Source organism: Chinchilla lanigera, unplaced genomic scaffold (assembly GCF_000276665.1).
Source record: "Chinchilla lanigera isolate Chin_1 unplaced genomic scaffold, ChiLan1.0 scaffold00020, whole genome shotgun sequence".
Taxonomy (NCBI): domain Eukaryota; kingdom Metazoa; phylum Chordata; class Mammalia; order Rodentia; family Chinchillidae; genus Chinchilla; species Chinchilla lanigera.
Window position 1 is genome coordinate 27351843 of NW_004955421.1, and position 16702 is coordinate 27368544.

The 16702-nt window shown below is 43.0% G+C and overlaps 1 protein-coding gene and 1 long non-coding RNA gene across 11 annotated transcripts in view; one reads left to right on the top strand and one right to left on the bottom strand.

The window, feature by feature from the left end:
• Positions 1–16702, top strand: part of Celf2 (CUGBP, Elav-like family member 2) — a 310354-nt gene that overhangs the window by 287346 nt on the left and 6306 nt on the right. For 3 of the 8 annotated variants that reach the window (XM_013513693.1, XM_013513696.1, XM_013513694.1), the window contains exons 10-13: positions 320–451; positions 7247–7444; positions 11986–12129; positions 15355–15526. In XM_013513693.1, the coding sequence (XP_013369147.1) occupies positions 320–451; positions 7247–7444; positions 11986–12129; positions 15355–15482 (602 nt within the window). In that variant the 3' untranslated portion in view covers positions 15483–15526. The remainder of the gene's footprint in view (positions 1–319; positions 452–7246; positions 7445–11985; positions 12130–15354; positions 15527–16702) is intronic. The other 5 variants (XM_005383884.2, XM_005383887.2, XM_005383886.2 and 2 more) reach the window with 5 other exon arrangements.
• Positions 1–16702, bottom strand: part of LOC102014256 — a 40951-nt gene that overhangs the window by 10321 nt on the left and 13928 nt on the right. For 2 of the 3 annotated variants that reach the window (XR_001233848.1, XR_001233847.1), the window contains exons 4-5: positions 13309–14074; positions 10566–10713 (exon numbers count right to left, since the gene is read on the bottom strand). This is a non-coding gene — a long non-coding RNA (uncharacterized LOC102014256). Of the gene's footprint in view, positions 1–7450; positions 10714–13308; positions 14075–16702 lie in introns of those variants that run through there. The other variant, XR_001233846.1, reaches the window with a different exon arrangement.

Sequence of the window (16702 nt, forward strand, 5' to 3'; positions counted from 1 at the left end):
TTCCCCCGCTAACCAGCAGTGGACACATTCACTATCGGAAAACCAGCTGTGATGGGGTGGGGGGGCTGTGCGCGCATGTGCAGTGCTGGGGTTTGAATCCCCAGGCCACTAAAATGATGGCTGTAACTAACTGTCAGAATGGTCACGGGTAAGTACGGTCTCATGTGCACTTCCACACAAACACAAGGGAAGAATGTGGCCTTCCAGGGACTAAATGGTTTGTTTGTCTGCTGTGAGGATGACAACAGATTACTTTTCAGTCCAGCTGTCTTTCACTCATGTTGCTCTTTTTCTCTCCCTTTCCCTCTCTGTATTCCAGTGGCTGCTTCAACCCCCAACTCCACTGCTGGTGCAGCCATGAATTCCTTGACCTCTCTTGGGACTTTGCAAGGACTGGCTGGAGCCACTGTTGGACTGAATAATATTAATGCACTAGCAGGTACCATAAACAGTGAGTATTTGCTGCTCTGGTGGACAGCCTTCCCCCAAATTCTCCACAGAAAATGGTCAGCCAGAAATGACCTAAAAAGGACATGGAATGGGGAGAACTAAAACTTGGGATGGAGGAGCACATGCTATAATAAGCAAACGCTACCCACATTCATTTTGTCTCAGAAACACTCAACCACTTAGCACTCCCCACTTCTTTTCAGTATGTAGTAAAATAGTCATCCGTAGTTTGCTGGGGTTGACGGATATTTTTAAGTTTTAAGGAACCTGGTTTGGTTTTGGTTTTCTTCTCTCCTGCTGCACGGAAGTGTATTATAGGAGAAAAACTAATGGAGAAATCAGGGGCACACTCCCACTCAGCTGTAGGAGTTCAGGTTTCCGGGCTTCTGAGTCTCCATTTGAAAACTGAACATTCTAGATGAGAGGATCTTAAAGGTACCTTGCAGTTTAAAATTCAAAGATTCTTGACAATTATATAGTGGGGGAGACGCAGCCTTGGAAAGAAGGAAGCGAAACTAAGTGGAAAGGAGCTGCTGCTGGAAAAGCATCATCTGGACTCTTCATTAGCAATGACTTCTAAGGGGTGTCATTTTACTAGTGGGGTGAAATAGGTTTTGAGGCCAGTAGCTTACTTACCACATTATACTTCGTTCTGAAACACATGGGTTCACCAAAGAACTCTAGGATCTACCTTATTTTTGCAATTTTGTTTTTTGGTACGGGGACTCAAACTCAGGGTCTTGTGCTTGTCAGGCAGGCGCTGTGCTGCTGAGCTATATTCCCAGCCCTAGTATCCATCTTATATAGCCAACTTGCGCTTGTTCCTGTCCTTTTAAATCCACATGAAGAAAGTAGCCAGGCCCAAGAGTAAGTTCTGTTTTGGCTGTAAGGCTGGTGAAACTGATCCTCAACCCACAGAGAGGACACCTCGTCTGGCCATTTCCACTCAGTCACCCTGGTTGCCTAAGAGAAGACAATCCCAGGAAAACTACAATAACCAACGATTTCTGGGCTTCAGGCCCATTACATACCACGTAGCCCAGGCCACCTAACACCTGCTTGTTTTAATTTTTAATGAAGGCCTCCTTCCTCTTTGCCCTACTTTAAGCCCCAATTCAATATATAAACATTTTTTAAAGCCAAAAGCAAGTTTATACTTTAAAAGTTCAGAAAAACCTTGCAATTTATTTGGTTAAAAAAAACTCTAAGACATTCAAATAGAGATTAAGTTGTATAATTCTGATAAATCATGTTTAGAAATAGGAAATTTTCAGGATTAAATCCTTTTATTCAGTTGCTCTGAGGGGAAAAAACCCAAAAACTTAGACTAAGTTTTATCTAAATCGTAAGAAAAATGAAAGTATTTTCCCTCCAAAAAGAATGACTCGATTAGCATACAGAACGTGATGGGTGGTAACCATGTGAAAGCCGAGTGTTTTATTCCAGTTAAAACTGCCTCCAGCTTTTACATTTTCCAGCAGACAAACAGGAGCCTCACTGCCTTGATTCCTGCTCCTGGTACGGCTCCTCTTTCTGACCTTGTCCTGCAGAAGCACCAGCCACACGTCCTTCACCTAGGTTGAGGACGTATGTGTTCACCCACACTCCCTCATGCTGCTTCTCTTGCCCCAGGACCTAGTTCCCCTCAAACAAGGACTTTGATTTGATCGCCCGCCTGTCCTTGGTCTGCAGAGTACCAGGCCAGTGGGAACGGTTGTCCTCCTCAGCACGTGCTCATGCCTGCTGTGTGTGTGTCCTCGCGTCTGCGTCCTGCTCTTCTCCACCCTGCTCTGTTGTACGTTTCCGGGCTTTTACCATCGTCATCATGAAGACCACCAAGGGACTTTGTGGAATGGCAGAGAAAACCATAGCTAGTTCTTGTGTGGGGTGTTCTGTTGTACCGAATTTGCTCTGGCAAGGACAACAGGTTTAAATTGCTCTGCTTCTTTAAATTCGCAGTTTATGGGAAACTAAAAAAGAATGTTTCTGGTTTAAAATAACCCCTACCAGTCAGGATAAACCAGGAAAATGTTTAATTAAACCAAAAATTATACACAGATGGCAATGCACTGCTTCTCATTTGGTGTTACTAGTACAGAGTTCTGTTAGCGTCTCAAAATTGACTTGGAGCTAGTATTTTCTACTTGTCTCCAATTAATTATCAAGAAAGCCTGCTGGAATAGAGCATCCTCTTTCAAATCATTCTTTCTCAACAGAACTGATAATGCCACCTCTTCTCCCAGAGAATTCTCAGAGAAATTAATAAAAATGGCTCTGTGGACAGAGTAAGTCTAAAAGGGTTGACCGTAGCTTCCACATCTTTCTTCTTTTCTGTCCCACAAACCATTACTTGACGCCCCAAGGAGTGTAAAGTTTGGGTTGTTTTTTTTTTTTTTTTTTTTTAATGGGACCAACTCTGTTAATGGACAAAGCAACCAGAAAGAAAGTAGGCAGATGACTCACCTTAGCCTAGATTTGCCCACTTCTCCTGAAAGGGAGTTTTGGGTTTGTACATAAGTACCTAAATTAAAATTAGTTTGATACCCTTTTCCTTCCGTAATACGTTACTGAATGACGAGGCTTAAAAAAATAGCTCTCTAAAAAGCAGAAATCAGCAAGCTCAGAAGAAGGATCATAAGTAATTCAGGGCTTTCACCTCTGGGTTTTTTTGAGGTACATCCCCTGGGTACATTTTATAGATTAATATCTGAACTAAAGTGAAGAAAAAACTGTTCAGTTATGTCAACCCAAGTTTATACCTGACTTGGTATGCTTAAATGTAAATAGCGTCCTTATTTTTCCTTGTATATTTGTTCTAAATATAATACTGCATAGTTCTTCCAAATAGCTTACCATGTAGCACTTAAAATTATGATTATTTGAACATCATCAGTCCCAAATGCCTGGTGAAGAGTGTTCATGAAACTGTTTTTATGTAAAGATAAAAGAAGATGCTTTGGGCATAGTAATGTACCTTGTCACTCTTAATCTGCATTTCAACAATTGAAATTACTGTTTTAATCTGTACTCTTGGAATTTACCAAGATGTATGGACATAAGATACATACGCAAATGCACACACATTTGCAACCTTAACACAAGCATGCATAAAAGTGTCACTAATTATATTCATAGTTTTATTTCTGTCCCCTGGATCCAGTTATCTTATGTTTTCACTTAATAGCTTGTAGCTTAGAACGGCATACCTCATATGTACAAACCAAAACCTATCCCAGGAAATAGCTTACGAATCTGTGAGGACATACTATTACATTCCTTCTTTTCTCTTTTATGTGGTATAAAACCTAGCAGAATGACTTGCAGATAAACAGTCTGATGATGGTACTCTACCACTGGTACTGCTTCTCAGTACCAACTCCACAGTGGCCATAAAAATGTCCACGTTTACATTTATGGGTGCGTGTATCTGTGTATAGCGTTTTAACAGATTTACTCAGTAACCTCGCAGTTTTTTGGTCTCTATCAGCTGCGGGCCTTCAGAGAATAATTAAGAGTAAAGCAGACACTCAGGCTGTTTACCAACTATTTTGACAGACCAGTTACAAAGACTTGCCTTGCAAAAGTTTGTCACACCTATCCCATTATTCCTGCCTTCCTCATCAAATACCTTGCGTAAGAGTCTAGATTAAATGGGAGGCGATGGTCCATCCATTTGGCCTTTTCAAAGAAAAGCCCTGTTCTTTTAAGTGAAAGCACTTTATTCAATTTGACTCGTCCCTGCTTCTATTGTCCAAGGCTTTTAGAAGTAATTAGGTACCAGCAGCTAAGCTGACAGGTGTTATCTTTGATACGATGATTATTTAATATGCAATACCATCCATCAGGTAATTCACAGGAATTACTTTCAAAAGTTAAAATCTTCCTTTGATGTTTCCTCAAATTCTGCCGTGTATTATCCTTTCTACTACGGGTTTTACAAACAACCCCCACCCCAATTTTCCTTGGTAGATTTTAAGTTTTAGTATTCTCAATGCACTTGCCTTTGGTAGAATTTGGCCTTCATTTTTGTTCTAAAGAGGGTTGTACCCCTGAGCAGGCAAGGCCCGGGCTGGAGAGGCCAGACCCTCCCTCTCGTTTACATGGGTTCCCGACTAGTCCCCCTTGGGCGCTTACGTCCCGTCCACCACGCACGTGATGCCTCCTCCACTACTTCCTCCCCTTGCCCAGGCAGGAAAGGCCAGCCCTGAGTGTCTCCCAGCACTCAGCACCAGCAGAAGCAAACAGCCCTTCGGAACGCAGATTCTCCCTGAGGTGCAGCATGAAAACCAACCAACCACGGGGACCTCTCTACGTCCTCTGATACACTACTTCAGAAACATAAAATGTCACTGCTTCTGTTTTGAGAGGAAAAAGAAATGGGTGAACTGGGAAAGACTTTAAAAGATAATCCTCCTAACGCGGTAACAGAAAATGCCATCGGTGGAAGGAAGGAGGGCTGGGCACCAGGGAGCACTACCGAGAGTCCTCCTGGAGGTGGTGAGCGGCAGAGGGTGCAGGCCACAGGAAGACACTTCGTGGGGCCTGGGGTGCAGAGCCTGGACGCTCCGAGGCCCTCACCTGACGAGAGCTGCCGACGCGGCAGTCTCTCCCACTGCATGGAATGGCCGGCGGGTTCAACATAGTAGAGCCGGGACACTCGGCTGTGCTACCCAGGCTGCCACATAAGCCAGAGAGAACTACACAGCACAGGGCAGAAGGACGGTGGCAAGTCTTTGCTCACTCTCCTGTTGGAAATCCTGCCACACGGGGGTCTGAGTTCCCAGAGGGCTGAGCACAAGACTTTCTCTTCTCTGTGTCTAGCACCTGTGAAGAGCCGGACACAAGTAGAACCAGTAGAGATCCTCAGGCGTGCCTCCTCCCTGCAGTACCACTTTACATCTCCTCTCACCTCTCTCAAGAAAGAAACTCGGAAGTTCCCTTGTAACACACAAATACTGGCGAGGGAGGAAGAAATCAGACCAAAGGAGGAAAAGAGTGATTATTCCCCAGGCCTTTAGTGGCCGCAACAACCGGAATGGACGGGAAGAGACGGTGAGGTAAATGTGATTAGCTGGCATCTGAGTAATCATTGAGAGTAATTAGCAGGACAAACTCTAAGCTCTTTAACAGTGATTATTTGATGCCCAGAAAAAAGAACAGACTCCTTCATAGTAAGAACTGCGAGCAGATGCAACAGGGCCTTCGGGCTTACTCACGCTGGCCGGGTCTGCTTGAAACCACTTTTCTCTGGGCTGTTGCACATTCTCAGACCCTGCAAACCTGCCTCACCAACCTGCCCAGTCCTATCAGAGGATGGTGTTCTCTGAACCACCCGCCACAGCCCAGCTGCCTCCGCAGGCCCCACAGCAGGAATCCCAGCCAGGAGGCAGTGAGAGCCTTCTACCATTAACCCATGGTCTAATTTATATCTTGTGTGGTGTCCTTTTAATTGAAGAGATGAAGTTTGCAAAATCAGAGAAGCACATACGGAAGAAATATGGCCTGCCCTACCTCCTCTATTTCCTGTGGATTCAAGCAGGAACCATGACGGGAGTGTTGACGTGATTCTATTTGATCCCGCTGTATAATTTGCAAGCATCCTTACCTTAGCTATCCTCTATTCTCATTAGATTTCTTACCATTTTCTTCAGTCATTCTTGCTATTTTAATACCTCTAACTGTAATCTCACCAAGATTTTCATTAATGCTTTTTAAGTTTTTCTGAGAAACAGATCTTTTAGAAAACTTTTTAATCATACAGGGAACCAAAGGTAATTGTGGTGTCACCTCTGCCGTTTCCTGCATTTACGTGAAGGGTAACTTTGTACGAAGCACTGCTTGTTTTGACTCAATACTCAGGGAAAATGTGAAACAATCAGTACCCAGAATAGAGCAGCCAGGATACAAGCACAAAATCAGAAGAGAACTAACTCATCAACACCAGTTCACAGCCAGGATCCAGCACACAGAGTCACTGTAACTGGCTGGAGAAAACCACGTGAAGCTCTTTCACTGGCACAAACCTGTTACCTGGGTACTGACTGATATACCTGTGTGGGTGCACGTGCATATACAGTAAGCGTTTGCGGCTAAGACTGCACCATTCACTTTTCTATCTTTGAAATACGCAGCTTGAGTCCTCTGCGCTTATGAAAAGGGCTCACATTCACTCCCATTCCTGTTTTCCAATCACCTAAGATGCTTACTCCTAAGTCCTCACCACTGACAGCATCTTTCATCTGTCTGGGAAAAACAGTTCATGGCACTGCTGACCCACTGGTTTTTAGAGCACAGAACTTGCCTGCTCTCCATTTCCTCATCAGACAGCTGGAGAGGAAGAAGCTCCATTTTATCCTTGCCTCCGTACTCTCTTGAGCCACCTCACGGCTCCTCCGAGAGCCCCGTCAGTGGATTTCAGGGTACAGATGTCACGGGCCTCTGCCACCAATGCTCTTCCACTGAGCCTAAGCTCGGAGCAGGAGCAGGCTTTTATTTCAGAAAGATAACCGTGGTACTTGCCAGTAGCTCACTGCATGGAATGAAGATGTACTGTCTACCTGTAGTGCCCAGTCAGTTCTCATGACTGGCCTGGGAGTAAGGTTAGCATTACTCAGGTCTGTTTCCCATCCCTGTAATTATTTCCTCATGATTTTATTTTGATTTTCGTTGGTTTCATTGGTGTGCTGGCTGCATGCACTTGCTGTTGTACTTGTGTCAAATGATTCTCTAACTTCCTTTGGAAAGCACTAATGAATAAGTGCTATTTCTCTTCTCTATTGTTGGGTTTTTTGTAAAGTTGCTCAAATGCTCTCAGGTATGGCGGCTCTGAATGGAGGACTTGGCGCCACAGGCTTGACGAATGGCACAGCTGGCACCATGGACGCCCTCACCCAGGCCTACTCAGGAATTCAGCAGTACGCAGCGGCTGCGCTGCCCACTCTGTACAGCCAGAGCCTGCTGCAACAGCAGAGCGCTGCAGGCAGCCAAAAGGAAGGTACGTGCCTGCCCGGGGCCCCCACACCGGCCTGGGAGGGCCAGCTCCACCACGTTTGCCTTCAAAGCATGCTTAGAAAATGGAATTGAACCCATGTCGGCAGAGAATTCAGTTGTTTTATTTCTAGTGTTCATGTTTTTAAAAACTGCAGGCTTAAGTCATTTGTCTTCTCTCCTGTTCATCATTTAATTTTTCATTCAGCTGTTAAGCTCAAATTCTCATCCATTGTACCTTTACATGCATTTATTAGTTGCTGCCATCAGAAATTTGTGAGGAAACTCCCTCTCCCCAGTCAGCAAAGACCAGCAGTTTCTCCCTTAATGCAGAAACTCCTCTTAGCAGAAGGCTCCTTCCTGTGTTCCCCAGGATCTCCGAGTGCATTCACCCTGTGATTGTGGGGCTGCCTCTCAGTAGCCAATGCGTGTCAAGCTAATGAAGAAATCCACTCTTAGGGTCAACTTGGTCTTTGTGTAACTGGGGGGTCTTCTGGGAAAGCAAGTAACTGATGGCCTTGCCTCTCTGCCAATAAGGCAAATGCACTTCAGGAAGTTAATGCTAAGGATAAATTAAAGCCAATTATAAACCAGTTAATGACCTAATCCAAATACAGTTTGTCGTCATTCCTTTTGATTCCTTCTTCCCTAATTTAAGCTGCTTTAAAGCAAAATCAACAACAAGCTATTTATTTTTCCTGACTTACTTAGAACATGGGGAGATAAGCTAAAATAGAAAATGAATAAAGATTTTCTAAAGTTTCCTTTCTCCTTTGCTCTCACCCGAAAGTTCCAAACTGCTTTTGTCTGAATATTCTTAACTTAAAGCATGATGTTCTGCAAGAATCTTTTTCCTTTGAAAATTAAGAGAACATAGCTTAAAAGATACTCATTTTTTGCCTTTGATAAACAACACAGAGATCATTAAAAATGAAAGCTATGTGAAAGTCTAGGGTTTTTTTATCATTTCAGCCTTCTCTTTACTCTCAGTTGTGATTGCTATTGTAGGTTTTGTAAATACATAACTGTTCAGAGAAGTATGGTTCACCAGGCTTGTGAAAGGGACCCTACATCACAACCACCATGGTCCTCCCTCCAGCATTTATGTAGCCCCTCTGCCTGAAGCCTGACTGTCATGGTGACAAGATGGGTAGGAAAGCTCCTGGAAGATGATACCCTCAAACAGAGACCACCTGTGCTTTTACAGAATGCTGGTCACCTCTGCATTACCCAGCAAGGCCTTACAGCAAACTGAATAGCTTGTCGCACCAGGAAAACATCTAACACTGAAAGACACAAAATTCAGTGGTTTAAGTAGGCTCTAAAACCTTTTTTTTTTTTTTTTAATTGCTTCATTACTGCCCTAAATTTCTTTGCTTTGAGTTTTAGGGATTTGTAAAATAGGTTAACATAACTATTGCTATGCCAGATTAATGTAGCTCAAGAAATTTAACCTGTTAGTTTAAATAAAATGTAATTTAAAAGGCAAATTATACTAGGGGGGGGAAAGGCAATAAATTCTATCAGCAAACTGGATTTCCTACTCCAGTTAGTCCCTTACTCAAGAGAAGTAAAAGGTAACTTAAAAGTATTCAGTCGTCTACCCTAGGGTATTTCTCCCTCCCCAACACACAGAAAAATGAACTCGTCTGTCTTGTAAATAAATGGCTTTAACTTTTTCCAAAGTAAATCTGAAGGGTTATGGTATCCCAAAGATCTAAATGTAGGAAAACTCACCATCTTTCTTACCCTCCTAAACACCCTCTGACTGTCTCTCACACCTTCCCATCTTCCTTCACCGTAGTGGGCAACCACACACGCCCAGCTTAGGCTGCCAGGGACCCAACAGGAAGCCAGAGGCACTGATGGTCTGGTACAGCTTTGTTCCTGCAGACACTGCCAGGGTTTTATGCTACATCACATGCTCGGTGAGAAATACAAAATAAAAGCACTCTAACTAGCTAGGACCAGCAATGTCACACCAATAACTCTCCCAAGTTAGGATGACAAATAGTAGGAGAAATTGGTCACAAGGGTGATTTGTGGATAGGGTTTCATTACTTCTAGATTTAGAGAAAAAGGACAGCTCACAGGCAGCATCCTCCTGGGGAAAAGGTAATGGCCACTGCAGTTGTATACAAGGGAGGCTTTCCTTATGCGGTCATCTTTCCCTCATCTGAACAGTAAAAATCTGGGAGTTTAAAAAATACAAGTTTCTTGGTGATGAAAAAAACAGGGTTGTGGGAGCAAACCAGGAGATGCCACTGACTTTCTCTCTGGGAGAATAACAAGCAAAAGTGCAAAGCTTCCTTCTGTCTCGTGGTCCTTAGATTTTCATGATCTCGCATCTGGCATAAGTAGATTCAGAATGTACAGAATTCAGAATGCCAGCATTATTCAAGCATACCCAGTGAACTGTCCCGTGTATTAAATGTTAATTTTCCCCAGGCTCCAAGAAGAATACACTTTATAATTCAACAGGGGTCACGTTAATCTCTATTTGTGCACTTGGCTCTTTCATTCAGAAGGAACATTAAATCTGGTGGTACCAGATTTGACCAATATGCATACTGCAAAGGATGGCCATCGACATCCATTTCCAATGTTTTGGTTTTCTATCTATTCATATTAAGCCCAATAATTATGTTCCTTTCAAACACAGGCTGCCTCCCCTGCACTGCAACAGAAACCCACCTGTAGGCTAATATGCAAAATTGAAGTATACATTTAGACATGTCTTTAAGGAAGAAACAGTTCACCTCTGGTTTCAATCATAGGTATCAAAGTCTTCCTCATGAAAGTCCCACTGGGACACTGTGATTTTATGGGAACAAGAGAAGAAACTCAGACATTCTCTGCAAAGGTGTTTGTGCATCTGTTCTTATGAAGTTCTCCTTTATCCCCATTTTATTTCTCTTCAACTCACACAGAGCCAGCGTCCCACCTCTCTAGGGAAATGACTGCAGCCTGTCCCCCAGGGCATCATGACAGGAAAGGCAGGCCTGATTCCTCTCCTGTGAAAGCCAGATGCAGCTCCACAGATCAGCTGTAGAATTTACTTCCCCAGCTCTCCGACCTCCCAGTCCTCACAATGACCAGGAGACATCCAACCCTTATGCTCCACTCACCTTATTGGATTCCTTATTTTTAACTTTTGCACAGCTCTTGTACAAATGGGCAGAGTTCAGAGAGTAAAACGGAGAGGAACTTAGAGCTTTCCCTCTTCACCCAGTGTAACTGAGGAAATCTTCTCTCTTCTGTCTCTGTTTCTGACATCTGCTGGAAAAGGATGGATAAAGAGAAAGAGTTTAGCTTAGCTCAGTCTGAGAAGCTCTATATCCACTGCATTCATTTCCAAGGTCAATTTCTGTGGTATCATTCCTATCAAAGTTATGAGAGTCTAGCTACCTTTCTTTCCCAGGCATTGACTGACTGCCAGTCATTTCTAATAGATGATTACATTATATTAAGAGAGTTAGCAAATCAAAACTGGCTGGCTAACTGGTAAATGATTAAGAAATCTAAGCAGCACTGCTGCTGTATTCGTTATTCTAAATTGCTGCGAGCTGCTTGGAATGCATGGAACATTCTCTTTTCTTCTAAGAGACAGTCTACATGTAGGAAAAAACATGGTTACCGAGGAAAAACCCATGCATAGATGCTTATCGCGTTAATATTATTCCCTAGTTATTGCGAACTGATCAGGCCTGCAATCTCCCAAAGGAGTAGATGGTGAAGGCTTAAATAAATGAGTCAAATGGTATGATTTAGGGCTCCAGGAGGATCAAAACCCTGTAGCAGAATGAGATTCTCTGGGGGCTTAGACAAAGATCTCATGGCTGCCCGTATTTATTTAGTTATCAAAACAAGGGAGGGGAATACTGAAGAAAGGCAGGAATCTCTCAAAGACTTCTCCCAAGACAGTATGTTAATTTAGGAGAACTGTGTTATCTCTAGGAAGGTCTCCACCCAGGAGGGAGAGGCCTGCAGTTGCAGTCTTTATCTCGTTCACTGAGGTTGGAGCCAGGTGTCCTTTGCTTCACCGGCCTACAGGCCTCAGTCAGCTGGGACCAGTGACTCACAGAGGTTCACTTACTATGACTCCATTGCCCATCGACAGACAAGGGGTCTAGGCCTTGGACAGACTCACAAGTAAACACGAAAAGCCAATGGGTTAATATTGAATCCTGCTAAGAGCCGCTTCGTAGTGGTCTCCATCAGACGCTCTGCTCCCATCCTGTCCACTACTACCATCTTCACTCCCGTGAGAGGAGAATCCAATGAATGCCAGCATGCAGCGAGGACATGGGGCCCCCAGAAGACTATGGAAAAGAAGTGCACACAGCCAGTCTCTTTTCGGAAATTAGAAAAATGGGAAGGATGAGTGCTTTCCTGAAAGACATGCCAGCTCTTGACATTTATCCATCTGTTTACTCTTATAAGAGAAAGCCCAATGTTTAGCCTACATGCTGTTAAAACATTCCTTAAAAAGGCCTTGGGAACTAAGACTTGAGGGATACCTTACAATGATTTTTTCTTCCTCTTTAGGTCCAGAGGGGGCAAACCTCTTTATTTACCACCTTCCACAGGAGTTTGGAGACCAGGACATTCTGCAGATGTTCATGCCTTTTGGAAATGTTATTTCTGCTAAAGTCTTCATTGACAAACAGACCAATCTGAGCAAGTGCTTTGGTATGCAAAAGAAACCAAGTTAGAATATTCCAGTAGGTTCCCAAGTGAGGGAAAAATGTGAATGATAGATCTTTTTGGAGTCAAGATAGGGCCTTCCTGTGGGTTTGTGTGTTGAGGGGCTGGGGTGATTTCTAAATGCGTCTAAGCAGATTTAGGCAAAGTTGTTTAATTAAAATAAAAGGAAAGTATCTGAGAAATTCTCTTACATTAGGTGAAATGCTATGCTGTGCTATGCTACACTATGCTATGCTATACTATACTATACTATTAAAGTGTCTTTTTTATCTGATAATTTTAAATTGTGGAGCAATAGCCATTTCTTCAAGCCCTGTAGATTTAACCATGAACTTTTATCCGATGGAAACACAGTTAACAGACTATTGTTTAGTCTCTGTTGATCTAGAATAGTAAGTACTACAGATACTTTGCTCCTTAGTACTACAGATACTAGCTCCTTATCCCCCTCCAGGTTTAGTATGACTCAGAAACCACTGTGTGGATCACATATTATCCTGGGAGGTTTACTGTTTAGTACCTTGACATACACTTACATTCACAAGTATGGACGTGGCCACATCCCAGTTCTGTGAACGTAGAATGAGCATTTGATGAATCTCATAGCTATACAGAGCATCCTGATGGGATTAAAGGGCTAAAATTTGGGCTCACCATATTGGCAGGAGCCCCATGAATGGATACAGGGCACAGACGTTATGCCGGCAGCCCAGCCTCTCGGTGCTGCTCGGAACTTGCTGCACTGGCTAGCCTAGCTGTCAAAGCATACTTCCTTAAGCAGCTCTCTCAGACCCCGCCTCCTGTGGTAACTCCCCCTTCCCTAAGAGAGTAAGGAAAGTTCAGAGCATGTGCTCATGTTTTCACACAGGAGGACAACATTCATGAATTCCATTCCCTTTTTTTCCAAACCCTTTGGCCCACAAAGTAGTTTAGAGGCCGGGATGTTCAGAGCACATACTCATTTGGCGGGTTCTGACCCCTTGTGAGTTACACCACTTGCTTTAATCACTCCGGCAATTTAATAATTCTTGTTGGTAGTTGGCAGTAAGAGTAACATAACACAGAACAGATACAGGCCAGAAGAAACACAGAGAATTCTAAGTTACAAGAAAAAAAAATACTGAAGGTAGGATGGTTCTCAAAGAGCTAAAAAGTCACACTTACAAGTTGGCTGGCTGGCGGTGGGAAACCAGTCCAAAGAGAACGCTGTGGTTTCCCAGCCTCCATTATTGCGAAGTCTTTCTACTTTCTGTGTCATCACCCAGAAGGTCGGAGGCTCTGCTGTTAAAGGAATTAGTATGTCAGCCATTTCAGGTCACTGTTCTTACCCTAGTGGGAAGGCTGTCGGCCCAAACCCGTTACACCACTGCTGCTGTGTGAGGACTGTGTGCACTCCTTGGTAGTGGCTCCTGAGAGTGAAGTGGAAATCGAGTTGTCACGTAGGCTGTGTGTGAGCATGCGCTTACCTTTGGGAGTCTTTCCTGCACAAGGCTTTGAAGTGGCCTTCTATTTCATTTCTTTATTTTTTTTACAGATGAACAATGTTCTGGGCTTATTAGCAGACTAGCAAAGGACTGTACTTTGTGGTTTGAGAAAACATTTATTACCTTGAAAAGAGACTGTCAGTCCACAAACTACTTAACTAATGTGTTCATGATAATGCAAACTATCGCTGAAAGAATCAGCAGGCTATTATTAGCATGAGGGGCTGAGTTTTAAAGTTTTATAAAAAGCCGTGGCATCCCATGTTTCTCAGTGAACCAACCTATTTTCTTAGGGCCCCATTTCCCCAGATTCCTAGTCATTAGATGACAGCCCCGTCTACTGCGAAGTCATTAGATGATTTGTACCTGTTGGCTGGGTTTTGTTGTCCATCTCACTCTTGACCCGTTTCCATTCTTTAGTCATCTGCTACTTCTATAAAAACACCCTGAGGGAAAAACTGTCAGAATGGAAATCCTGGACTTGGGGTCACATTTTAGGGGGAAGAGATTTAATAGAAAAGTAAACCATTTTTGCAAGACAGCCTGCCTATGAAAACTTCTCTGCTTTATGCTGTATGCCCATTTTTATCAACTGAGGGGAGAATTTAGCTCAAAGTATATCTGGCCTTTTCTTTCTCTTCAAAATTTGTAACAGAATTTCGTCTTTAGCATTAAAGTTTAACAGTAGATAGAGACAGTATAGAACCTTCTGAGCAGCTGATGTTGAGAACTGAAATTAAATCCGAATAATAGCTTCCTTTCAACACCAGAAGTCAGTCGGAACTATACAAGCGCACCACTCACCTCAGCATTAACTAGAGCTTCGCTTGTGCCTCCCCACTGGCCTCCCTCCTCAGTGTCAGAGCAAACTATAGGATCCGAATCCTCCCGTTTCTGGGACTCTGCAGAGCATCACTGGTTCTTTTTCAAACACTTCCTTGCTGTTTTCTTGGTGGTAGGGGTTGCTACAATGAAAGATACTGGGAATTCTGTTCAGCTGGGTGAGCCTTGAGTAAACCATTTATTCCTATTTCTTAAGAAGACTTTGAAAAGTACAAGGTAGCAGTCTTCTTTCTGTCACACTTACTGGAGTTTTGAAAATGGAAACTGAGCCCAAGAGAAAAGCCCAGCATTTCCCTGGGTTCTTCACAGTAGTAACTCCAAAATGTCATAAATTAAGTATAAATTATTCTAATTCAATAATGGGTTAATTCGCTTACTCATCCTATAGCCAAACAGATACAGGCTCTGTCTAAATTCTGTATGTAGTGAACTGGAATGACAGGTGGGGAAGGCCTTTGGTAGCATGCACCTTGTCCGGTCCTGTTTCTACTCCCATGGTTGGGACCCGGGAGCTGCTGGGGCCTCTTGGAGTCCTGGAATACTTACGCTGCTGCTGCTGTCTACCTGGGATTCAAACAAGGAGGTCAAACTCATTCAAACAACTAAGATTTTCTTGAGATTTTAGTCTTCTGGGGAGGGTTTTTATCTTACATACCAAATTACCAGTGTAGTTAGCTTTTTACTACTTTTGCTCAGTGGACATCTCCAATGCTGTCCCTTAATCGTGTCCCTAAAACATTCATGGCGTACCATAAGTTTAGCAGTACTAAACTGAGACCATGGGACCAGCACCCATTAGCGTGTGCAGTAACACTATGCTGCCATCCCTGAAAGCTTCCTCTCCATCTTGACTGCCTCCACCCTCTCCCTTTGTATCTTCCAGGTTTTGTTAGCTATGACAATCCAGTCTCTGCACAAGCTGCAATCCAAGCTATGAATGGTTTTCAGATCGGCATGAAACGCTTGAAGGTGCAGCTGAAGCGCTCCAAAAATGACAGCAAACCTTACTGATCCTAACCCCAGCGGCTCCCTGCTCTTATTTTAGCTTTCTTAGGGTAAGTCCCACGAGCCAGCCTGTTCTCAACAGGGAAGGCAGAGGAGGACCACATTGCCAACTTTTACCAAGAGAGACGATTATTTTTACAATAAGGCCTCCATTTCCCTCACTCATCCCCCAGTTTGCCATAAACTTGGGCTACCTTATTTCTGTTGAGTAAATTCCTCCTCCAGTTGTGCCACTGTATTCTCCTTTTGTTTTGCAATTTGAATCTCCTTTTACCTATTTTTAATTTTTTTTTTGTTTTTGCTTTTTTAAAGAAAAACATACACACAAATAAATGACATCTTGAGAATTTAAAAGGCAAACAAAAGCTAATGTGCAATTCTAACTCTGAAACCACTGGTGCCCCAAGAGCACTGCCTGGAGAATTCACCCCTCTTTGCCCGCGCCACCTGCCCCTCCGGAGGGCCCCTGCGGCGTTTAGAGTGGTGGCCTAGCAGAGGGAGAAGCCAGGAGAAGCACTTAAACAACACAAAACGTCTTTCCACTACATCGGTTTAAGAAGTAGGATTTTATTTTAGGGTTCAAAAGAAACATGACACTTACTGGTCATATTGGTCATATTATTACACTGGTTGTCTATTTTGTTATTGTTTTATTTTTGTTTTTAGAAAGGATTAATGTAAAAAAGATTTAGAGATCTGTTTCTTAAAGCTACAGGGTTTAAAAATAAAATAAAAATGAGTGAAAATACTTGATGTTTCTTGAAAGATAAATTTAATAATAATAAATACATAAATAATACATAAATAAAAAGAAAGCCACAGGCCTGTAAATTTTATTTGTAAAAAAAGCATTTCTATTTTTATACAAAATTTTTACTGCCTCAGAAATAATGGAAGTTATTTATTGCCTATTGTTAACTTATTGGGTACCTAAAGAGCAGTTCTCTGTCTAGCTGGGACCTTCTGAAGTAGTCTCTAGAGGAATTGTTCTAGGAATGGGCTTTTTTTCACCGTTGAACCCTAGACCTAAAGTTCATGCTTTATCCTCTTGTTGTTCGTATCTGTCTGATTATTTTGTTCGTAATTTCCATTATCTAGTTTACAGTTCAGTCGTCTGACTTCCCCATATGTCACCTTCGTTGAAACTGGACCCTCTCCCCGTCCCTTGCCAGTCCCACACCCCAAACACCCAGAATCCATCCCCTCTCACTCTCTCCAGATGGATT